At 42.6% G+C, this 24,977-nt stretch overlaps 2 protein-coding genes and 2 non-coding genes across 8 annotated transcripts; all 4 read right to left on the bottom strand.

Annotated features, from left to right (window-relative positions):
* Positions 1 to 754: 754 nt before the first annotated feature.
* On the bottom strand, positions 755 to 857 carry LOC114826211 (U6 spliceosomal RNA). The gene has a single exon (XR_003775132.1). It is a non-coding gene; the product is annotated as a U6 spliceosomal RNA (small nuclear RNA).
* Positions 858 to 991: 134 nt separating this feature from the next.
* On the bottom strand, positions 992 to 1,064 carry TRNAK-CUU (transfer RNA lysine (anticodon CUU)). The gene has a single exon. It is a non-coding gene; the product is annotated as a tRNA-Lys (tRNA).
* Positions 1,065 to 1,474: 410 nt separating this feature from the next.
* LOC139197747 (F-box/kelch-repeat protein SKIP4-like) lies at positions 1,475 to 2,149 on the bottom strand. The gene is made up of 2 exons (XM_070825703.1): positions 1,752 to 2,149; positions 1,475 to 1,583 (listed from the first exon to the last, which is right to left on the bottom strand). Exons 1-2 carry the CDS (start codon positions 2,009 to 2,011, stop codon positions 1,475 to 1,477), a joined length of 369 nt encoding a protein of 122 aa, XP_070681804.1. The 5' UTR covers positions 2,012 to 2,149.
* Positions 2,150 to 2,742: 593 nt separating this feature from the next.
* Positions 2,743 to 8,149, bottom strand: LOC103401914 (beta-amylase 7). Of its 5 annotated transcripts, none has more exons than XM_070824765.1 (11): positions 7,696 to 8,149; positions 6,968 to 7,489; positions 6,475 to 6,756; positions 5,908 to 5,985; positions 5,495 to 5,698; positions 4,995 to 5,189; positions 4,578 to 4,742; positions 4,234 to 4,494; positions 3,711 to 3,929; positions 3,311 to 3,530; positions 2,743 to 3,069 (listed from the first exon to the last, which is right to left on the bottom strand). In XM_070824765.1, the coding sequence occupies exons 2-11, from the start codon at positions 7,424 to 7,426 to the stop codon at positions 3,032 to 3,034; spliced, it is 2,121 nt and encodes a 706-aa protein (XP_070680866.1). In that variant the 5' UTR covers positions 7,427 to 7,489; positions 7,696 to 8,149; the 3' UTR covers positions 2,743 to 3,031. The 5 variants fall into 5 exon arrangements, with proteins under 5 accessions (XP_070680866.1, XP_070680864.1, XP_070680865.1 ...); XM_070824763.1 differs by having other exon boundaries at positions 7,713 to 8,149; XM_070824764.1 differs by having other exon boundaries at positions 6,968 to 7,608; positions 7,721 to 8,137.
* Between the last annotated feature and the right edge of the window lie 16,828 nt (positions 8,150 to 24,977).

Below are 24,977 nucleotides of genomic sequence, written 5' to 3'. Positions count from 1 at the left end.
CGCATGAAGGCAGAGTGCGCACGAAGCGGTGGGGAGCGGTGGACTTGTTGTGTTGAGTGGCTGACTTGAAATTTTGAAAATGTTAAGAGGGCATAATAGGTAGAAAAAATGCATTCCACATTCCCTTAGTCTCCCGGAACTCAAATACCACCTTCATCTAAGGAGTCCAATTCCTCCATTTTGGGGAGTTGGATTCCTTATTTCGTGTGGGACCCACCACTATTTTGATTCCTCCAAAATTAGTAAACGCTTGAATACTCCGTAATCGGAATTCAATTCCTTGTTTTGATTACGATTACGGGTATGTAAACACGCAATAAATACATACAACATTTAGGCATTACCTTTATCAAGGTGTAACCAACGAGGCCCTGTTCGTAATCGAATAAAGTTGTGTCACACACAAAATTGAGAGATTAATGTCGTTTCGTTGAGACTTGAGTCTAGTGGTATTTTATTTCACTTGTAAGTGAGAATTCTTAGGTTTAGTTATCGTCATAGACAAATTTGAACCTAATTATTATGGGTTCATTGTAAGGTAAGGTTTAGCCCACTTCTTCACCGTTAGTGTGAATAATATCAAATTCAAAAAAAAAAAAAAAAAAGAGGCAATTAGTTAATCAAAACGAGATTAAAAAACTTTGGCGAGAATCAAACCAAATTGTTATGACTAGTCCATTGTGGAGTTTATATTATTATGAATATATACAAAAATTTCAATTAGTTAGACAAAACATATTCACAAAATTAAAAAAAAAATTTGGACCATTTCTCGATTTATGCGTGTCATCCTTGCGCAGGGGCCATGCTAATCTTCTCTGTATCGTTCCAATTTTATCGGATGTCCCCGAAGGGACAACACTTTTTGCAGTCTAATTGAATATAAAGCAATTAATACCACTGCGTTTGCTCGATGTGGGACACCTCCTCCACCACTTTTTGTAAAACGCAGCGTATTTGTCGATTAAAAAAAGTTAAAAATAAAAAGCAGCGCCCACCGTGGGGCTCGAACCCACGACCACAAGGTTAAGAGCCTTGCGCTCTACCAACTGAGCTAGACGGGCAGGTTGACAACTCCACTTACAGAAACAATATGGCATGTCATATGTTGTACAAGTATAGTGTTGACACAAATTCACAGCTTCAAATTTTAAGAATGGTAATCCAAAAGACCTTAATAAAATTGAATTAAATTCATCTTTATGAGACGTCCAAATACATCAAAGCATGTACTTGGATACAAGAATGGTAGTTTCCAAATATTCCTTGGGATACAAGAATTTCAAATCGATAAACATTTGCAGCCAATTATATCGTTATCTGAACTAAGTTCAGGTACTTAATTGACAAGTCCCTTTCTCACATCAAACGTGACTCTGCCAAGCCCCTTTCCCACAACATAACATTTCTTCCCAACAGCTACGAGCTGACAGGGCGGTCTAGTAAGCCATGCTCCTTCTCCAACATCATCAGCCTAGTTCCTCAACTCTGATCCAACACAGAAGGTTCCGCCTATGACAACTGCTGGACCTCGCCAGCCCGAAACCACGTCAGATTCCGCGTGCTGCCATGTCCCATTGACGGTTCATAAACAACAGCGTGCACATGAGCAGTTACGGCACAAGTGAGCGTAAACCTTCCCGTCCATGACCACAGAATCCTCAATTTCAGGAACAATGTTTGTCATCAAATATTTCACAAGAAAAATAGCACATTCACAAATTAAATGAACCAAAGCTCTTAAGATTTACCATAACAAACAAAATGAGCAATCAATATGCTCACAAAGTTGGAGCAGGTGAAATATATATGAAGTTTGAACCTGAATTCGAGCTTCACCCATGCAAATAACTACGCACCTAGCGGTGGACAAGGGAGAAGCTTCACCCCAAGCGTTCAGGGAAGCATCATAACTGTAGACCTCATCTGTAGCATCTTCACACCAACCGCAACCACCCAACAAGTAAACTTTCTTTCCCGGAACTTCAAAACCCATTCCCTTTCTCTTCATGATGCGAGGCGGAAGCCCATGAACACAGTACGTTTTCTGTTGTACTTGAGGTAAGATTATGAGATTCCACTGTGGCTGTTATAATGAACCAGGATGATTTCTTACCTTGGACAACTGCTGCTTTGGATAACTTGTTCAAATCACTTTTCTGGTAAAACATAGTACGTTTTTTGTCCAACTTTCTTGCATTTGATAATTCATTGCTATGTACTGATAGAATTCAGATTGTACCTGTATCTTTACCTTGAGATCAGGTAATGGTTGAGAAAGAATTATGGAAGTTCTGGCGAAGCAGAGGATAGAACGAAAAGAGTCCCTTGTCCGCAACCACAGGAGGAGCGTATGGACTCCTTGTAATACATCATTAAAGAAAAGGAGGGAAAGATGGGATGACTTCGCAGGGCGGCTTTTCGATGTAGATGAGTCCGGTGACATGGTGTTCAAGAAGTAATAACTTTGGCGAGTAGGAAATATGGTCTGAAGAACGTCGATAGCTGTTCCATGAACAATCCTTTGGGGAATTCTTTTTTTTTTTTAAGTGCACCGATATATTTTACACTAAGAAGAGTGGGAAGTTCGTCAAAGCATAATACTGAGTGGCTCCTTTTGGGAATTCTTTGATTCTTGTCAAGCATTCTCCGTTGGGTGGCCCACGGTCAGTAGCTGCTAATGGCGGTAAAAGAACAAGTTAAGCAGCTGCAATTTGGAGAAAAGCACTTCCGCAAGCAATGTTTTCTAATAGCTACAAGGATTTTACATTTAAATTACTTTTACATATCAATCGTGATCGCTGTTCGATTACAAAATAGTTGAATCTCGTCGTTAGCCACTGTCATATCGACTGGTATAGGTAACTGACTAATACTAATACTAATATCCGCATCTGGAAATTAATGAGCACAACAATTTTGGGGGCTATGAAAATTTTCTTCTTTCTCTAAGAAAAGAAGAAAATACACTAACCGAACAAACCTCTCCCTTCAAGAGGATAAATAAAACACCATCTGGCGAGACTTCGTTCTACTTGCTATATACTTGGTGATCAACAACAGCTTCCCCTGCAGTGAAATTCAAAGTTACAACTCATAACCGTCTTCAGAAAATCGACAGCAACAGCTATGTAAACTGGTTCTGATTTTTTTTCATTTTTTCTTTTTTGTTCTCCAATATGGAGCAGCTTTTATACGCGCACATATCGTTATTTTACGTTCCCATACTCTAGTACTAGATCAAGAATGCATAAAAAAAAAATCAAGAATAATGCACTGATCAGATGTAATAAAACTAAAAGTGTCTTACCGTGCATTCTCCTAACGAATCGCTCAAATTCCATGAAGTTTTGTCTTTCCATTAGGAGTGGACTGAGCCTAAGGTAGGTAAAAGATGACAAATGCCTTCCATCTGGATCAGTCAAGGGCTTGGAATTATCCAATATCTTGTTGTAGCTGATACGATCATGACAAGCAAGAGCGTTCTCACTAGAAACTGGTACGCAAACATCCCACGCAGCATTCAGCACCTGAAATGGTAGATTATGGTATTATCGCAAAAGACTTCCACCGCGAACATGGATGTATTGTTCAATTTAGGGTATATCTTTCACAACAAATCCCAGTAGTTTCCAAAACAGACAGATTCTAATCAAGAAAAGTGTTGAAGCTTGGCACTCCATGACTTCTCAGATAAATTTGATGCTTACTTGCCAAAATAAACCCTCAGAATCTCCCAGTGCCTCTTGGAATTCTTCATGCTGGTCTAACACGTGCAATTCAGTACATGCTAATTTTACAGTAGCTTCGTGCTTCTTTAGCATCGTCATGATTGGAGCATAACCATCACGATTGCATGAATTATAGAAGCCTGCAGTCAATTCAGCTGCATGACTGGCTGTCTTGTACCAGCAGTGAAGACCTGATAGCTGCTTAACAATTAAAATACAGCAAACTGACTGATCAATCCATAACTAGCCAAATTACTTCTAAGGTTGCAAAACTTTCAACACTCAACAATATTAGGCATGCATAACAGTCTTCGTTCTAGATTAAAACTTGAAACTTAGAATTCAACATGGATAATTTTGTCTTCGGTATTATTTCAATGCTTTGGCCACATTTGCAAGGTAAGTTCCTAATTATTTTTTCTATGGTTTTAATCTTCTTTCAAATATCAGATCTAAAACATTCATCTTTCATTTATGTTCAAAATGATGGAAGCTGACTCACCTTTGCAGCAATGCAGGTTCCGTCAAAAGCTAACTTTGCTAGAGAAAGCACCCGATCACCATGATCAACTAAAACTCGAGAGTACCAGTTAAGGAAGAACCTGCCATAGTAGCCATCATAATCACCGCCTTCGGAAAAGAAACTGGTTTCATTTGGCCGGGAATTATAAGAACCTGCATTATCTGGACCTCTACCCCAGAAGGAGTGTCCCTTTGCTTCTGCTGCCTTTCTCAAACTTTTCAGCAAATATTGATCGTAACACTGCAGTTTTTTTAATGCTCAGGCTGATGAAATCGACAGACCCATTCACTTGTAAACAGATATAACATTATTCAACAAGTTACCTGAAATTCACCGACACCGGGATATCGCCAACCATGCTTTACAGGACAAGATGGGTATCGCAATTCCCCACACGGACCTAGTCCAACTTGAATCATGGAAATATTACCATCTTTAAAGTACTCGTCAAACTCTACACGGAAGCTTCTCATGCAGTCAAAGTATACCTATATCAGCAAAAATTAGCATCTTGACACTGAGTATATAGGACTACCATTCAAAAAATGGTACAATATTATAGTATAACTGCCATCTGTAAAGGCCATTAATTGAAATTCTCCACAAAAAAAAAAAAAAAAAAAAAAAAGTTTTTAGATCAATAGGTGTAAATTGACTTACAAAGAATACAATCACTACCAACCAATTTTTATTGCAAGCAGAAAGACTAAGGTCTCATTCATCATATGTTACTGTAATACCTCAACAGCTGTCCGGCCTCTTAGAACTCGTTCCTTGTCAATTCCCCACGAAAGGCATTCAGGATTACGTCTTCCCTCTCTATCGGTGAAAAATATGTCAGGGTTGCTTCTACCAATTTCAGCCACCCAATGAGGCAGTGGAATACACACATCATCACCAACATTGCCTCCACATTCATGAAATGACATCACAACCTTAACATAGAAGTTGCCCATCAGACCCAAATAAATTTCAGAAGAACTAACAAAAGCAACCATGTCCAAATGATTATAATCTCCAGATTTTTTCAGCAATGGTTAATAGTGAGTGAATTCAGAGCATGAAAGGGAAGTGATTTACTTGGTTCCCACATTGTAAGACAAAACAAAACTTTGCCAAGCATTACAGGAAAACCATGGAAAGGAATAGGATAAAAATGACCACAAAGATGGCAAAACAATTAACCACTTGTGTTGTTAAAGCTTCTGCAAGTGAAAAAGCGTATTCATATAGAACAGACCTGTAGCTTCAGCTTAAGCTCGCGCACCATCTGAAAGAGCCTCCTGTATCCATTCCAGTTATACTCCTGTGGAGCATGTCCTTCTACTATTCCCCACCAGCAATCAACCATAACCCCATCTACATTAACTGATTTCAAAACCCTTAGCTGCTTTAATAGACCATCTGGATCAACCAGCTCACACTTCATATTAATGACACCAAGCTGCCACCAAAATAAAAGACATGTTAAAGAGCATACAGATTAGGGACTAAGCTTAAAAACAACCGGTATCTGTCAAGCAAAACTCGAACTCCTTGACATGGCAACCTCTAATGCAGGATACAAAGTAGAAAAGCAAAACTATTGAAAAGCAGAAAACCAACAATTTAACTGGCATAGTAAAAGAATATTAGGAAAGTTACAGAACTCACTGGTAGCATTATATAAACTGGAATGTTGGCGGTGCTGGAGAAATCGCGTTCTTGTAACTTCAGGGGTATGTCAACAATCTACAAAAAATAATTAATGTGCATTGAAGGATGTGACACTGCCCAACTTAGGAAGCTATAACTTAACTCAAGTATACATTAATAAAATTTAAACGAACTATATGAGAAATAGAATTTCACTACTTATGGGGTCCTAGTAAATTGCAATGTGGTTATAAGTATAAACGAAGACAGTATAATGCAGAGTCATGCCTCCATACATTTGCTAACATAGGCTACTGTTATTTATGCTATTTAACACCTGATGATATGTGATATCAAAATTAACCTAGATGGTACAAAAAATGACCATATAAAAGTATTCAACAACTGCATACCAAGAGATATATCCAGAAACCCATACCACCGTTGAAGTCTCAACAAATACGTCACACACATGATGCTATGACGGAACGCACAAAGCATGATGTTATGGGATAAAATAATTTTTGATTTTTTATATTTTGGTAGGCAAAGAGTCATAGACTGTAGGATTTCTTGTTATAGTACCTGTTTGTCACCAATATTATCCATGGAGCCACCTATAAGAGGATGACTCTCTGTTTGACATGCTCCTTCTCCCACAAGGGATGAACTTTGGGACCGAGCACTTGAGGGGAGATCATAAGGTGATAAACTGGGCAAATAAACACCTTTGATGTTACAAGCATTAAGCTCCCCAGGGCTCTGATAGCTAGAAGTACCTCCTTTAAGGGAAGCAGGAGTATGTGGGGACACCATTTGGGAGGATGATGTCACTGGCGCAGAATTGACACCAGCCAGCCTTGCACCCTGTAAAAGTTCAATAGAAAGATTCCCATTTGGGGTTTTTCTGAAATTTGTTAGAAATGAAAATCATAATAAGATGCATTAAATGTCATCCACAGGTTCATTAAGGAAGCCAAAACCAAACATGCACTCATGATCTAAGATCAGCCAATGCATGAACCACATGAAGATCAATTTTTTTCTTTTATAGGAAGACTGCTTGAGAGAGAAGTACCTGAGATTTTGAAGGAAACGTTGTTCCATCTGGAAGAACAACCCAGCCAGCTTCCCTAGCCAAAGCTGCAATTACATCATTGATATCAGCCCTAACTCTAAGATTATAATTTCCATGTCTCCGCAGCCCTGCTAAGATCCTCGCAGTGATAGCCCTGCGCTGCCGTTCTCTTAACTTAGTTCTCTCTTTCTCTTCTATCGGTCTACACCTCCTAGCTCCTCCCCCTCCTGGAGTCCCCACTTGTTCTTGAAATTGATGGTGCTGTTGAAAACGGTTATTATTATTACTTCTTGTTGGCATTTCCCCATCAACGCCCACCATCATTTGGGCGGCATCAACATGCTTCTCTCCATCTTCATCATCTTCTTCATCGCCATCGTCCTCTTCTTTCACGTCCATCTCCATTTCTTCGTCATCATCTTCTTCACTTGTGATTAACTTCTGAAGACCCGAAGCCATAATCTCGTTATTCCGTTTATCCTACACTTTAAGCCCCCTGATTATCCTAGATTTTAAAATTAACTATATTTTAAAATTACAGAGGCACAGAACCTACTGAATTGACTTGTTTACACCTATTTGGCTCTAATCAGTTGACTCAAATTTTCTCAGCTGCCAAACAAGGCGCTTCTTCTCTATTACTTTCCACACAAGTCACAAACAAGAAAGCGTTTAAATTTTCTCATAAAAAGCTTTCTCAGAATCAAAACATGACCAAAAAGCAAAACTTTTCCAAATTGTGAACTGAATTACCTTCTAAAACCAGCTGGCACGACCGAATTCTAGCAAAATTGACTCCACATTGGCCGGAATTCTCCATTTCCTCTTCGAATTCCACCTCCTCGTCTTCACTCAGAGCTCCCAATCCAACTTTTCTACCGGATCCAACTTCTCTTCCGCCATTCAGAAGCCCTAGCTGCTTCACCGGGTTCCGTGGTCGAATTTTCCGGCGACCGGAAATGTATCGTACGGCGTCGTCTCACGAGGAGTAGGCCAGGGCTCCGAACAGGAAGGCGGAGGGGGTCAGAGATGGGCGGGTCGGGTCGGGCGGGAGAGGGTTGGGGAGGGGGAAGCGTGCGAGCATGCGAGGAGGGGGGCGCTCAGGGGATTCTCACGCGTGCGAGGTGTGAGCGTGTTTGGGGGATTTTCTGGCACGAACGAGGCGTGCGTGGGTGTAAGCATGCGGAGAACGGGTGCGTATCACGGTTTGGGCGTGAGGCGTGACACGTGTCGCACGTGCCGAGACCGTGGGCTGTGGAGACGCCAAGGACACGAGATTTGGGTGTGTCCTGATGTGTGGAAATGGGATCACGTGAAGTTGCAACTTGCTGGACGGTTGTCAAAGCAAATGGTAATGACTCTAGGCTGTTACGTGAACGATTGTTATCTGTTGATCATGATATCATTAGATGATTATGATGTTTGAGGGTGGGCGATGGTTACTTCTAAAAATAATTTTAAAAGGAGAGAAAAATGAGTATTGTCAAGTGCTGATAACAATTATGTTTATCAATTGAATATGACGTTCTAAAATGGAAGGTATAATCACATAATAAGCTGTTGAACATTAAGTTTGAGGATGATTAGCATTTATCCTTCGTTATATGACATTTTAGGATGGATTATTAGTTGTAGATCATGATACACTAGAATGATTATCATTATGAATCTTTCTTGACTTTTTCTTGTTTTTTTACATTTCAAAGTTTATTTACGTTTCATTTTCTGTTTCGTGGGAGTCGGTGAAAAACTCACCTAGGGTTGTTAGGGCATGCCCTAAGACGTGCTGAGGCAGTCGAAAACTTACTTGAAATTTGTTGGGGACCTTGAAGTTGAAGGTTGGGCTCATTGTAGTGGCTACTTTCTAGTTTTTCTTAAGTTTCAGCGGCAACACCTTCATGAAGAAGACGACCGCGAAGAAGTTAAAATGTTTATTTATTTTTTCTTAAGACTTGGCTCAAAACAACGTCGTTTTGGTTGTCTTTTTATTTTTTTTCCAAATGACTTGGCCCAAGGTGACGTCGTTTTAATTTTTTTTTTAAAATACAAGGCCAAGTCTAATTTTTTTTAAAAAAAAAAATTTATAACCCCCAGCTGATCCCTTTCTTCCCCATCGTAATACCTGATCACAGTTCACCCAATCCCATCCCCATTCCACAGTTCCCCAATTCCTCAAATCCTAAATTCTCAATCCAATCCTATATTTCAATTTTACCTAATTAAGGGTGGCAAATCGGTCTAGGACTCGTGGGGCAGGGTTAGTTCATTCGGTTCGGGGCGAGTACAAGGCATGTACAAATTTTGTAAACTCAAAATGGGGTGGGGTAGGACGGGTCTATATAATCGGCGGGACGAGGTGAATCCCAAATATTTGAAAAAAGGTTCCCCGACCTGGACCATTTCCCCCTTCCATAATTCCATTACTGCATTCTGCATCATTCTTTCTAGTCGCTGACCTGACTCTCTCATCATTTTCAAAGACTCGAACTCCAATTTGACTCTATTATAGATTCCCAACTCGAGCCTCGACCTCGAGGCCTCTCTATCCCAACTTTGACCACCACCATATTCTCCTTTTAACTCTAACAGGTTCTCCCTGACGATGAACGCACTCCCAGCTGCATCGCCCTCGAGCTCTCGCTTAAGTCGCTAGATCGTTAGATCTCTCAATTTGTTGTTTTGTGCGTTCGTCGTCGTTTGTCTCTTCTTCTCCTCATGAAAGTCATCCACTGCCGAGTTCTTTTTCTTCTCTTTTTCTTTCTTCAAATTTCAGTACTCCACCAAACCTCTAATGTTATCGAAGTACAGAAAAGCTTGACACATAAGTGTTTTTGGGGAAATTGCATAAATGTTTTCCACGGGGGCCTGTAGGATCCGTAGGAATCGGTTTGTTTGAAAATAGCTGGGTTAGGTCTGGTTTCAGTTTTGAAAATATGGCGATCTGCCCCACCCCGCCCCGTTTCATTTTCAAAAGGTCCAGTCAGGTTCCTCCAAATTGGACCTGGCCTGACCCATGCCCACCCCTAACCCTAATCAAATACTTTAATTTATTTCAAAATTCTCCACACCACCACGATTGTTTCAAAATTCAAGTAAGTTTTTTAGTATTCTAATCTCAATTTGGTTTTATTGCTTGTTTGATTGTTGATTAATTGTTGGGAAATTGCTAGAAATGACCCATTTTCTTTATCTTTGGACTCAGATAGGACAAACCAACCATGCACACTTCATGCACAGCATGCATAAAAGCAAAATGTTGAAAATACCCACATATAAAATAGTAAAAACTCATAGCTCATTGCGTCATTTTTCTAATTTTGAAGAAAAAGCTGCGAGTGTGGAGCCTAAAATAATCCCAAAAATTCTAGAGGCGACACGTGGACTTTTGCTCAAGAAAGACAAGATTGCCCTCATTAAATGGGCAGGCTTCTCAGATACTCCCACGCATAGCTAACACCCATGAAGGTCTCAGCAGCTGAATACGACTGCCCACAGCTCAGCTACCCTTGACAAGGAAAAGTCAAAGCATTAAAGTTAAGGATTAATTACCCAAATCCTATATTTAATACATTCCCAATTGAAGATTGACTCCAATCAAGTAAGTAATCCTAATTTAAATCAATTAGGGATAATTACTCTATCATCTCAAGATATTATTTCCTATATAATATCCTGAGAATATTTCTCCATAAACGTTGGCCAATAGGATGCCATGTGTAGGGTAAAACCCTAACATTATGGCCGACCCTATCCCTATAAATACCCCATATTCTACCAAATTTCATGAGTTTTCGCTACCCTAAAAAAGCCCTAAACACTTTATTCTCACAAAGAAACTGACTTAGGCATTGGAGATCATTAGCCTACCCCCCCACCTCATGGGAGCGTGAGGCTTAGATGCTTGATCAAAGGTGTTAATTGTTTTGCAGGTGCATTTTCATCAAGACTGAAGATGGCGGAAATTTACATCGACAAATTGGTGCTTTCATTGAGAGTTGATTCAAATACTCGAAGAAGCCTCTTGCATTTGGTTTCTAGAATTTTCTATTACGTTGAATTTCTCACACGTCGTATCAATCAATTTTTTTGTAGAAAAGTTTCTTGATCAATCCTTGGAGAAAGGATAAAATGGTAGTAAATTCAGAAACCACGATGAACGGAACCCCGTACATACAAGGATTTGGATCGAAGAGTGGAGACGAGGACGTAGCCCAATGACGGAGATCCATAAGGCTCAACGTGATGACAGGAGGAGCCCCACCATCGTGGAGTAGCGTCACCACCACTACCGTGACCCAGCAGCCACCGCAAGGCCACTAGGCCACGACACTAGCTTTTGCAATGTTGCCCTTGCAGTGGCCCAATTCCCAAAACCTTGGGCAGGAGGCCCAAATCCATTTATTAACCCATGGGCAGAGGGCCCAGGTTCATGGAGAAGCATGCCGAGCCTAGGAGGCCTAAGCCGTAACAGCTCAAGCCACTAGCGAAGCAGCACCAGCTAGAGCCCAGCCAGTAGCCCAAGCAGCCACGACTTAAGCTCAGCGCCGAGCCATTCCTGTTGTAGGCGTAGCCCATGCCCAAGCTCAGCGCATGCCCAGTGTCAGCAAACCTACGCACGACCCTATCATACCTCCGCGCATGTGCCAGCTACCCAGCCAGGTTGGCCCACCCCGCGACCCCCTCCGATGACCTGACCCGAGGCCCTATCCAACCCGAGGCTCCCTCCGATGATCCAGAGTCCGACCAACGATCTCATGATCGATTCAGGGTTATTTTCACCTCACTTTTCTGTAGGAATGCCCGTTCTGGGCTCAAGTTTTGTACCAACAGTCCATTACACTTCCACTACACATAGAGATGCCTATTATACAGACTCTTCCAATCTAAATAGCGAGCATCACCTGCCCTAACATGTCACAAATTTGACGAGCACCCTCGCGAAACAGACTATTTTGGTGAACTAACTCCTCGAGGACATCGAAATACAGCGCACCTTAGACGAGGTGTCCCGAAGTAAGATAATGGCAAAAGAACGTGACTCAACCAGCCACGAATTGTGCGTTCGAGTAGTATGCACTCTCTTTTGGGCCATCGGGGAAACGTTTTCTTTCGCCTAAATACGCAGAGAAGGGTTTATTCCCAACTCGGCTCATGAGTCAGTGTTCATTCGAGGTTAGGTCCACATTCTGACGAGCATTTAGGACATTTCAGGAGAAGTGTCCACACGGGGTTAGGCTCACAAGGAGATCCTTATGCGAGGTATCGGAGTAGGCAGCCGCATGACGGACAGAGAAGAGCACGAGAGTAATCTAGCTCAAGTTCTACTGGTAGCCCTAGCCTAGCGCCATGGCGAGCAGCACATAACAAACCATGTACACCATGATCGCGACACAAACTAGCAGGACATGTCGAAGAACAACATGGACTAGCAGGTCAACACCGGGGGCAGCTGGAGCTTCCACTACCCCCACCAAGTGTAAATCCAGGAGGATATACAAATGCTCATAACAGAGCAGCTACGCGGATTTTAGTGTATTGGCACTACCGATGATGCCTTTCGTAAAGATGTAGCCAACCTGAGCAGGTCACCGTTCACAGGTGAGATTGAGTAGATGGAGCCACCGCAGAAGTTCAGCCCATTATATTTCACCTTGTTAAAAAGAGATGAAGATCCGGATAGGCACCTGATGCACTACCGAAGCGTCATGACCCTGTATGTCAATAATGACGCTTTCATGTGCAAGATTTTTACCACGACTCTCCAAGGCAAGATGTAAGACTGGTTCTACACTTTGCCGCCACGATTAATTCGAAACTCCGCACATATGTCAAGAGGTTCAAGGCGGAGAAGGCGAATATCGTCAGATGTGATAACAACATTGCATGCTCAGCCTTCCGAAAGGGGTTCTCAGTAGATCACCAGTTTTTTGAAAAATTGATCATGGGTGAGAACTTGACCTTGGCAGACTCTTATGCTTTGGTAGAATAGCACTCCCTCTGGGATGAGGCCAAGTGCTCCCAGAAGCCACATGAGCAGCCCCGTAAAAACGCAGAGCCAACACAGAAAAAGGCGCGACGCCCAAGATATACACCAAGTTCTCAATCCTGATCAACCAGATTTTCGCGACCTCAAAGATAAACTGAGGTTCAAGCTGCCGCCACCTATGAGAGGAAACCCCTCCAACATGGACCAGACGAAGTATTACACATTCCACAGAGGTCCCGGGCACATAGCAAACTACTGCACCACAAGGAGGAGGTACATTGAGCAACTTGTGAAAGAAAGCAAGTGCGATTAGTATGTCGACAGGCCAGCTGCCCAGCCTAGGTGAAAAGTAGGCGCTGATGTCGAACCCTTAGCCAAGACAATCTGAATCAACAAAATCTTTGCCGAATCCTAACATCTGGGGGCCACCAACAGCTTCAAGAAAAGGAAGATCCAGCAGGCGAGATCGGTATCTTAGGTTCAAGCCATATATGTTGTACCTGGACCAATCATCGGCTTCACTGAGCAGGACGCGGAGGGAGTACACTTTCCTCACGACGACGCCTTGGTGATTTTTTTTCAACTGGCCCATGCTATTGTTGATAGAATTATGGTGGACAACGGCAGCTCAATCAATATCTTGCAACTGTCAGTCATTCAAAAGATGGGCCTGGAAAGCAAGATCAAACGCAAAGCGGAGGTCTTGACCGAATTCAACGGACTTACCTCAACTATCATTGGCACCATCACACTCGACGAAACCTGCCCACCGATTGTCTCATCATAGACCTTCATGATCGTCAGCTACCTATCTCTCTATAATGGGATATTGGGTCGACCATGGCTGGTGAAGATTGGAGTTGTAACCTCGATCGAGTACTAGACAATCTGATTTCCCATCTTAGGAGGAGCAGTTGGAGAGATCAAAGGCGACCAGGCCATGTCTAGAAGATGTACTGTACAAGTTCTAAAGGAGTCGAAGTAAAAGTCTTTCACCCCAACAGTAGCAACTGAAGTGCAGAAAGACTACTCTACCTCCGCTAAACAGCAACTACAACTGGCAGGTTAAAAAAATAGTGTCAAGGTCGACAATGCCCTGGAAGATGAATCAAGATGAAAACCTGAAGAGGATGCCGATGACATCATTCTTGACCCCCACCAGTCGAAAAGAACGGCTAGGATTGGCTCACGTCTGAGCCCGATGGAGAAGGAAGAACTCATAGTTTTCCTTAGGGAAAATCGTGAAGTTTTTGCATGGTCACCCTCTGACATGCCTGGTATTGATCTAGCAATAGCCTGTCACAAGCTACATGTTGATCTCATTGCCAAATTTATGATCAAGAAAAGATGACATTTCACACCCAAGCAAGTAGTGATTATGAAGGTAGAGATCGACAAGTTACTGGAGGTCGAATTCATTGAGGAAGTGGCACACTCAGCATGGCTAGCCAACGTTGTGCTAGTGAAGAAAAAATACGAGGGCATATGAAGAGTATGCGTGGATTACACAGACCTCAACAAGGCGTGCCCTAAAGACAACTACCTGGTTCCCCGAATCAACTTGCTCGTTAACTCAACATCTGGGAACCAGTTGCTCAGCTTCTTGGACGCATACTCAGGCTACAATCAGATTGCCATGCACGAGCCTGACAAGGAGAAAACTGCATTCGTGATCGAGTGAGGCATATACTACTACAAGGTGTTCAAAAAGTAGATCGGAGTAACCATGGAAGTCTACATTGATGACATCATGGTGAAAGGCAAGCAGCGGTCAGACCACATCGGTAACTTGGCATAGACTTTTGACATGCTCCAAGAGTACAAAATGAAGCTCAACCCAACCAAATGCACTTTTGGCGTCTTTTCAGGCCGATTCTTAGGGTACCTTGTAACCCAGAGATGAATCGAGGCTCATCCAAGGCAGATCAAAGCAATCCTGGACATGAAGTCTTCCAAAACTCTGAAAGAGACCCAAAATCTGACCAGACAAGCAGCCGTACTCAATCGTTTCCTCTCTCGATCCACCGACTGATGCAAACCTTTCTTTAAGGCAATAAAAAAGGTGCAAAAGGACAAATAGGATGACGAGTGCGATAAAACATTTCAAGACCTGAAGCAGTACCTGACATCACCTCCATTACTATCCAAGTCGGAAGCAGCGGATAACCTATACATCTATCTGGCAGTATCAGAAGTAGCAGCGAGCTCTGCCTTCATACGAGAAGAGTTAAGGGCCTAACTACCTGTATTCTATACATCCAAAGCTCTCCTCGATACGAAAACCAGATACCTGAAAATTGAAAAGCTAATTTTGGTGCTAATTGTTGCAGCTTGGAAGCTCATAGCCTACTTTCAAGGGCATCCGGTCATCGTCATGACCCAGTACCCACTGCGATTAGTTTTGCATAGTCCATACACTTCTTAACGAGTGATGAAGTGGGCGTTGGAACTTGGCCAATGCGACTTAATATATCAACCTCGCACGACGATAAAAGCCCATGCATTGGCGGACTTCGTAGCATAATTCATCCTAAAGCTGAAAAACACAGCAACTCAGCCTGGAAGTGCCCTAAAGGCAGTTGAGCACGCTGTAGCCGCACCAGCCCCACATGCAGGAGATTTTTTGGCATTTGCACGTCAATGTATCATCCAATTACCAGGGATCAGGAACAGGCCTAGTTTTTACTACCCCAAACGGTTCGATGCTCGATCAGGCAATCATTTTACGCTTCAAGGCGTCAAACAACGAAGTAGAGTATAAAGCCCTACTAGTAGGTCTCCGATTAGCTGATCATTAACCAAACCTCAGGGGAGTACGCAGCAAAGCATCCAAGGATTGCCCGATACCTTGAGAAGGTACAAGAGCAGCGAACAACTTTCTAGGCGCACACACTCACTCAGGTTCCGGAGCAGAAAATGCCCATATAGATGTACTAGCAGGCCTAGGCTCTGCCTTAGACCATCAGCTCAAGCGCTCTATCCCAGTTGAGTACTTGGAGAAGCTAAGCATAGATGAGGAACTAGCAGTTGAGGTGGCGTCAATCAACACAACTCTAAATTGGCAAAAACCCATCATCAACTACTTAGTCAACGGAACCCTGCCTGTAGACAGACTAGAGTCTAGGAAGCTCCAAATGAATGCAGCACACTACTACATGTGGAATGACATGCTCGTTCGTAGATTCTTCTCAAGACTACATCTTCACTGCCTCTCACCTCCTGACGACCTGAAGATTCTTAGCTCAATCAATGAAGGCTCTTAACGCTGGCTACTAGTGGCCAACCATGCATCAAGATGCCAAGGAGTATGTACAAAGGAGTGATAGCTGCTAGCGCTTCAAGCCCATGCCCGCACTACCTTCCAGTGAACTCTACCCGTAAACGAGCCCTTGGCCATTCATGTAGTGGGCGATTGACCTAGTAGGACCAATGTCATCTGCTACTAGGGCAAAGGCATGATGATCGTAGCGACCGACTACTTCACTAAATGGGTCGAAGCCTAACCTATAACTACAACTACCCAGATAGACATAGAGCGATTTATATGGAAGAACATCATTTGCCGCTTAAGCATCCCACACTTCATCGTCACCGACAATGGTCCGCAGTTTGTGGGCAAAGACTTTGCGAAGTTCTTCGAAAAATATGGCATAAAGCAACACATGTCCACACCCAGTATCCGCAGGGTAACAGACAAGCCGAGGCATCCAACAAGACTATCCTCGACTGCCTCAAGAAGTCATTTTCAAACAAGAAAGGGAAGTGGCCAGACGAGCTCCCCGATGTTTTATGGATGTATGACACCACCAAGAGAAGAGCAAACGGTGAAACTCCATTCTCCTTGGCATATGGCTATAAGGCGATCTTTCATCTTAACGTCATGGTGCCAAGCATCAGTACTATACTGCTGAATTTCGAGCAAAACAAGAAGGAGATGACCACAAACTTAGATCTGGTAGAGGAGGAGCGCGAGAAGTTTATTACCCGCATTGCGGCCTATTAGCAGTAGCTCCTCTCCAGTTACAACAAGAGGGCAAAAATCCTGCTGTTCCAGCCAGGAGACTTAGTCCTCAGAAAAGCCTTCATCACCATCTGCCAGGAAGGCTCCAAAAAGATGGCCTGTCGCTAAGAACTTGTAGGTGGGTTTGTCTTTCTTTGGATCCTGCTGCGAGTAGGCGGAAGGGGCACTACATCTTCACCACCATGAGTGACAAAGAAATCGACAAGCAGTGGAATGCCTACAACCTGATAAAGTACTACATGTGACTTCCCATCATTCCTTGGACCCTGTTCGCGACGAATAAAGTTCGAAGACTCAAGTAGCTTGATGAACAATACCTCGCATGCTGAGGATTATCACTTGTTATGCCATTACTGCTTACCAGCAAACTTAATAAATTTCTCTATTTTCAATGAAAATTGAAGGAATTATTCAGAAACTTGGGTTGAATGCGTAAACAAACTGACCACCCCTGTGACAAGTAGAAGACATCCCTGCCATTGCAAAGATGGCATGTTCTCTCTAATTAGGAGATGGTAAACTAATCTGGAGTATCCAAACGTGGATGGGTGGCACGAATGCTCAATTTCCCCTGAATGCAGCGACTACATGGGTCAGACGACTCCCTTAATTAGCGAAGATAGTTTTTCCCTCGGAATAGACTTAGCCGACTAAAGGATTCAATTTTACAGGATCCTAGGTCTCTAATCGAAAAAGACACTAAATGCAGGATTCCTGGCCATGAAAAAGTTTACATGACTAGATGGTCTGTCCTCGACGTGCAAGTCTTCATGAACATAGCTTGGTTTTAAAGTGTTGCAATACTAGTTAAGCGATCTACGGAATCAAGTTACAACTCAGAAGGATAAGGCCTCAGAGGCGTGATTCTACCTACACTTTACGCCTAAAATACCTCCGAGAGCTAAGGACGACGCTTGAAGTGGTCACGCGGGTTGTTTGCTTCTATAAGTAAGACTCCCAGCTGACAACCCAACTGCTGGTAGCCCAATGCAATTCGTAAGCTGAAACTTACACCTGCTATGACTATGCAGACCCGTTTGCTTATTTAAAAGCAGCGTTTTCGACCGACGATTTATGGTTTAAGTTTTACATGAGCTAAAGCCGAAATATGATTATAGCAGCTATGCGGATTTTCTCTGCTTTTTATAAGAAGCATGTGTCCGACCACCGGCTCTATAAGTTAAAAACTTCCTAACATGCCTCCGGAGGGCCAAAGCTCAAGAAGCCACTAAAGCTGAGGTACAACTGTAGTAGCTACGGGGATTTCATTTGCTTTCTACGAGAAGCAAGTGTCTGAAAGATGACTCAATAAGTTAAGAACTTCACAACATGCCCCAGAAGAGCTGAAGCTCATGAAGCCACTAAAGCTGAGATTCACGACTATAGTAGCTACGTGAACTCACCAACTTCCTACGAAGATAATGAGTTTGGCCGCCTGCTCTATAATTTAAAAGTCTCTCACCTTTTTTTCCTTTTGCAGGTAAAGCTTTAGAAGCCCCAAAGCTAAGACTAAAGCCTAAAGTGACAATGTGGGATTGACTACTCTATCGAAGTAGCCAGCACAACCGCCCGTCCTACGACAAAGTTTTGCAGGTCGCCCTAAGCAGGCAAAGCTCCCAAAGCCCCGAAGCTGAAACTAAAACCTAAGTGACGACGTGGGATCGACTGCTTTGTTGAAGCAGCTCACCCAGCAGCCCGTCCTACGATAAAGTTTCAAAAAAGACATGATGGGATAGAAGGATTGAAGTAGAGCAAGGAAAGCTGTTTATTAAATTTCTAGCAAATTGGTAAACTGGCTCGAAGGCTAACAAAGTTCGAATAAACAGAACGAAAATGAAAAGAAGAAAATTCCTAAGTCTAAACAAAAAGACTACTCATTGGCAGCTTGTGCAACCACTGGTCGCTCAACTGCCACGCCTTCAGCAGTTGCGTTGCTCCTAGCAGCCAATGCTTCCATCAGCTCATCCTCAGTCGCCCTACCTGGATTGCCTAACCCTTAGCTACTTCACCAAAGGCAGCCTCAAATGAGAAATTAAGCAGATCAACTGGAGAAATAGAGAAAGTCTTGAAGTCTTTCTCTGAAAATTTATAATCTGACGACCTGCCCTAAAAATGGTCTACACAGCCACGCTTGTAGAAATCGGTCTACCAAGAAACAAGCGCCACTTTGTGATCGACTTTCTCATTTTTTAGTTATACATTCTCCTCAACAAGCCTAGTGTGAGCACCTTACAGCTCATCTAGTTCATTTCTCAGGTTCTCGCTAGCAGATAGTGCACCTTGTAGATCCATTTCCTTGGACTCAAGCTTATTGGCAACCTCCTTGAGACGAGACACTTCATCATGCATGAAGATAAGCTTCTCATCCTTGGCAAAACAATTAGATCGTAGCTCTGAATTAACACGCTTAAAGTCTTTCACCATCGGAGAAACACGACTAACTTCATTCTCTATAGCTTCCAACATCGACTGAGTTGCACCAAGTTTAGCCTTCAAATGAGCAACCTTCTGATGATCGATTTCGAGCTACATAGAAGTGGGGGCAGAGACATCAGACCCCTTCAAAACAGCAAGTTCAGATTCGAGCTTCTCGATCTTTTCACCAATCGAGTGAAAGTGATCCATCAACGCCACTTTGGCCTCCTTAGCACATTTAACAGCATCCTTATCAATGCACATAAACTCAGTTACCAGGATTAAAGTCTTATGCATTATGGCAATCAGGGATGATCTCCTCGAGTATGTCCCTTTGTAAAAGAGTATGAGCTGATACAACTTTCTCAACATTATCAACGAACTTAGCGCATGTATCGACGTTCTCAAGCAGGTCAACCTTCAACATCGCATTAACCTCGGGAAACTTTCCAGCCTCAGATTCGGTGAATCTCTCACAACTGCCAGTGTGAGCATATTTCCCTTTCTCAGCAGACGAGTCAGTCGTAGCAAAATGAGGAACAGGCATAGGCGCCACTTTAATAGCAAAATCCACATTCCCATTCTTCTTAACGGCGAGCTTCTCAGAAGTCAAACCGAACTTAGCTCCCTACGGGCGCTTCGACACAAACCCGGACACCGGGGTCACCATTGAACCTTTTTGCTAGGCAATCCTTTCAGCAATGGACATGGCCACCTTCGAAGAAGCAGGTTTCATAGGCTTCGACTCGACGGACTTCTTCGTACCCTTTAGAAAAGTCAAATCAATCACAAGCTTTTCAGCAGCTGACGAGCCCCAATGAGCAGCAGAAGAAGTCATTGGCTTATTCTCAGCTAAAGGCTCACTGGCAGGTGAGGAAGATCTTTTCTTTCCACCCTCATTGGTAGCAGGCTCTACAACAGTGATCAGATAAGCAAGTGCCTAATCCTTTATCCGCTTTATCTATTCCTTTGGAGGTAGCCTGCCTTTCTGCCGATGAAAAAGACTAAGCAACCAATACCACTCATGGTACTCAGCAAGAATGAAAGTGATGTGCACTTTCTTCATATCTGCAGAAGTTCTTGATGTTGAGCTAAATTCTTAATCTACACAAAGTAAGAAGGACGATCAGTAAACTGAAGTCATGGAGCAACTCAACAAAAATTTAAGCAGGCTAGAAATAAAGCAGTTCACTTACCATAGATAAAGACGGTTGGGACACACAACTCAAGAGAGGAGTCAAACTCCCAATTTCCACTTACCTCCAATGTGTCCCTCGCCCACTCATGATCACCTTTGCAAGGACCATCAAGTAGCCTATGGCGAGATCTCAGCTGCCCTACGCATTCCTTATGACTGATCTCAAAAAAGTACTAGAACTCATTTATGGTCAAGCCAAGATCAAAGAACCTACTTAAGTTTAAAAACCCCACCATCACACGAATTACATTTAGGAAACACTGAGTAGGTGTGCATCTTATGAAGCAGATCACCTCCTCGAAAAGACGAGACATGGGAAAAGTAAATGCTAACACGAAGTAATACAAATGAAACTTGATAGCCCTCTTTTTAGCAGTGGAACCCTCGCCACACGGTTCATAGCCGATATCATCCTTCATCCGCTTGACGTGAACCCCTGACGGAATCGCATGTTAAATCCTGAAACAACTCGTCGGAATTGATATTGACATGCGCAGCCTTGAAATAACCTACCTTGCTGGAAGAACCACCTTGACAGTAAAAATATGGAGGATATTCGCCACTTTTGCGATCAGAGGAAGACATCTCGAAATCCTTACAAAAAGTACGAAGGAAAATATTTAGAGGGCAGCTCGCGAAAAAAAAAATAATGAATGAAAGACCGATAACCCAACCCTTTCACTCGCAAGCAGCATTGCCTAACATGAGGGGGAGGCCCACGCCTCCTCTCCCCTTCTCATTCGCAAGCCAAGCACCTCGAGCAAGTAAGCCCAGGCCACCAAGACTCGAGAGCTGGCCCGAACCGGTCTCTCCTACTCTTTCATTGTATGCCTGCACGGGCCCATGCCCATCAACGTTCCAATAAGGCTTGATGGCCCACGACCCGGTCCATCTGCGAAGGGGGCAAGCACCCCGTGCCTTTCTCCCTATCTCCTACACTTTAGTGGACCCGACCCCAACATCGCGCCATCAACACTTGGCCCAAGCCGAGCTGACCCTTTGCCGCATAGCCCACTGTGCATAGCAGCATCGTGGCACCCTTGTCACGTATTCTACACGAGCTCAACCCTTACCGAGCCAATTTTCCAGTCCCAAGGCTCTCAAAAATTTCAAGAAGAAGAAAAATCAAATTTTCTTACCTTGGTGTGGCACGGAGAAGAAGAACTACAACGAGAGACGACTTTTTGCAAGGGCAAAAGAAGAAGAAAGCTAGGGGAGGGGGAAGAAAAATTTCCTATGGCTTCTCTTTCTTGTTGGAATGATGATTGTTCTCCAAATTTATTTAATCTCCTGCTTAAGGCAGAATTAAATAGGCATTAGGGACAATTGGTTTCCTTTTCCTAGAAGAAGTCTATCTCCAAATCAAGAAAGGAGATCAAGTTCAAATTGGGAAACAACTCTACAAGCCCAAGCAGCTTGGGATTTCTACACTTATTGCATTTTTTTTACGTGTAGCCCAGCAGGTGTGGGGGCATTTATGGAGCCTAAAATAATTCCAAAAATTCTAGAGGCGACACATGGACGTTTGCTCAAGAAAGACAAGATTGCCCTCATTAAATGGGAAGGCTTCTCATATACTCTCACACGCAGCTCACACCCATGAAGGACTCAGCCCGACTGCCCACAACTCACCTGCCATTGGCAAGGAAAGATCAAAGCAATAAAGATAAGGATTAATTACCCAAAATCCTATATTTAATACATTCCCAATTGAAGATTGACTCCAATTAAGTAAGTAATCCCAATTTAAATCAATTAGGGATAATTACTCCATTATCTCAAGATATTATTTCGTATTTAATATCTTGAGAATATTTCTCCATAAACTTTGGCCGATAGGATTCTGCCACGTGTAGGGTAAAGCCCTAACACTATGGCCAGCCCTATCCCTATAAATACCTCATATTCTACCAAATTTCAGGAGCTTTTGCTACCCTGAAAAAGCCCTAAACACTTTATTCTCACAAAGAAACTAACTTAAGCATTAGAGATCCATTGGCCTAACCTCCCCATCTCGTGGGCGCATGAGGCTTAGGTCATTGATCAAAGGTGTTAATTATTTTGCAGGTGCATTTTCATAAAGACTAAAAACGGTGGAAATTTGCATCAATAGTGAGCTTTGGGTTATTGGGTTGGCTTAGATTTGTGAGCATATTATGTGCAAGTCATGTGTATATCACTAGAAATAGATGATTTTTAATGGAATTTCCAGAATCTAGGTTTAGGTCAAAGATTTGTCTTCTCTTTATGCTTATTCTCAAACTTTAGACACTCTTATGCTATTTTTAACAAAAAAATTTCAGAGTAAAAAATGGAAAAAAATTTGAATTCTTTAATGCAAGATCGGGTTTTTTGAGATTCTCATCGATCCCAAACTGCAAACTTGGAGATCGGAGACGAGAATAAGAGTTGCGGAGATGCGTCTTCTATCTCTCTCTGCTTGAATACCTTGGGAAAAATAAATGGGTCATTGTTATGACTATAATATTTTTTAGAATAATAGTGGCATTTTGATTAGCTAAGAGGTTGTTAGAGAAAGTGGCCAGCTGGCACTACGAGATTGGAGGTTCTATATGAACTAATTGTGGCATTGTTTTGCCAATGGTCATTTGAATATTAAAAATACAATATTACAAAAAACATCTCTTTATCTCCCTCTCTACTTACTTTACTAAGCAACTTGCAAGTTGAGCTTGGTAGCTGAGAAGTTGAATTATAACATTGGTATCAGCTTCTTGCTCCTGGATTCCCTCTTTTATGCCAAGCAACACCGCAAATTCGCAACTTGCCGCCATGGATGCTCACTTAGCCGCCATTGAAGCTTTGTTGGAAGATATTCATTAACTACTTCAAACATCCATTTCTTCAGTTAATTCCTCATTAGCCGCTGCTTTCAACATAAAATTAGCTATTTTCTTTGAGCAATTTCATCGCGAGCAGCCTTACATAGGTAGGGGTAACTCTTCTTTAGATCCAGCGGTCCCCCCTTACAAATCTGGGTGGTCATTTTCCGATCCTCACCGATGATGATGAGTTTCGCTGTTTGGAAACACCTCGTCATCCTTGCTGTGAACAACTCGATAGAGGTGGTTACACTCCTCGACCATAGTGGCAACATCGAGTTGATTTTCCCCGATTCTCTGAGATGGACGATCCTTTGCCTTAGATCTATAAAACGGACCAGTACTTCGCCTATTACAACATCCCTGAGGCTTAGAAGATGAACATGTCATCTTTCAATATGGACAGTGAAGCTCTCCAGTGGTTCCACTGGCGCGATTGCATTCGCATGACTCTAACTTGGCTAAGTTCACTCATGCTTTCTGCCAACAATGTGGACCTTCTATTTTCGAGGATTGCACTGAATCTTTGTTCAAACTATGACAATCAGGTACTCTCAAGGAATATATACTTGAATTTCGCTGTTTGGCAAATAGAACTACTACGGTTGGTCTGGTGTTATTGAAAAGCTATTACCTAGAAGGATTGAAACAAGAATTACGCTATGATGGCAAATTGTTGAAACCTACCTCTGTGCATGATGCCATTGCTATAGCTATTTAAGTTGATGCTAAATTACATGATCTCAAACATGTCCCTACTAGACTGACTCCCCCACTAAAACCATAACCACTAGCTTTTAAGCCTCGAGCTCTAGCCTTACCTTACAAGAAACTTGCACCCAAGGAGGTCTAAAGGAAGAAAGATAGGGGTGAGTGTTGATTTTGCACTAAAAAATGGGTTAGAGATCATAAGTGTGGGCATAAACAGTTGTTGATGTTAGATGTGTGCAATGATGAAGATGTTATTGAGGATGGGGAAGTTAGAAGAACAAGGGGAGATAAGTAGTATGGAACTCAGTGAATATGTTTTCTATGGCACCACTGAGAAGACAAATGTGCAAACAATGAAAGTAGCTAGAATGATTAACAACTATCCAGTCAAAATACTACTAGACTCAGGTAGCACCCACAACTTTGTGGATTCTAGGTTACTTAAGAAGATAGGGTGGCAATGTCACACCATAAAACCCTTTGATGTTATGATTGTTGATGGGGGAAGGGTAAGAAGCCAAGGCTATTGTAAACCAATTCCTTAGGAATTGGGAAACTATCACTATCACATAGACCTATACACATTTCCTTTAGGTGGTTGTGATGTAGTGCTCGATGTGACTTCCAGCAACTAACCATGGAATTCTCTGTGGGACAAGAACACTACAAACTTGTTCACATCGACTGTTCCAACACACTTAGTGGAGGATATTGTTTGCCAACAGTTCGAAAAAGAGTTTCATCACTCTAACTTGGGAGTACTTCTGTATTCAATGGAAATTGAAAAATTGGAGACAACTGATTTGAATCCTTAACAACTATTAAAGCTGCAGAGA

Source organism: Malus domestica, chromosome 07 (genome assembly GCF_042453785.1).
Source record: "Malus domestica chromosome 07, GDT2T_hap1".
NCBI classification, from domain to species: domain Eukaryota; kingdom Viridiplantae; phylum Streptophyta; class Magnoliopsida; order Rosales; family Rosaceae; genus Malus; species Malus domestica.
This window is presented reverse-complemented; position numbering and strand designations above follow the sequence as displayed.

Excerpts from the sequence above, each read along its gene's own strand:
- LOC139197747 (XM_070825703.1), bottom strand. The coding sequence starts at position 2,011 with ATGAAGAGAAAGGGAATGGGTTTTGAAGTTCCGGGAAAGAAAGTTTAC. Across the intron at positions 1,584-1,751 it reads TGCTCATTTTGTTTGTTATG|CGTCAATGGGACATGGCAGC; the intron begins GTAAATCTTAAG and ends TTGTTTATGAAC.
- LOC103401914 (XM_070824765.1), bottom strand. The coding sequence starts at position 7,426 with ATGGCTTCGGGTCTTCAGAAGTTAATCACAAGTGAAGAAGATGATGAC. Across the intron at positions 6,757-6,967 it reads CGTTTCCTTCAAAATCTCAG|GGTGCAAGGCTGGCTGGTGT; the intron begins GTACTTCTCTCT and ends GAACTTTTACAG. Across the intron at positions 5,986-6,474 it reads ATAATATTGGTGACAAACAG|ATTGTTGACATACCCCTGAA; the intron begins GTACTATAACAA and ends TATTTTTTGTAG.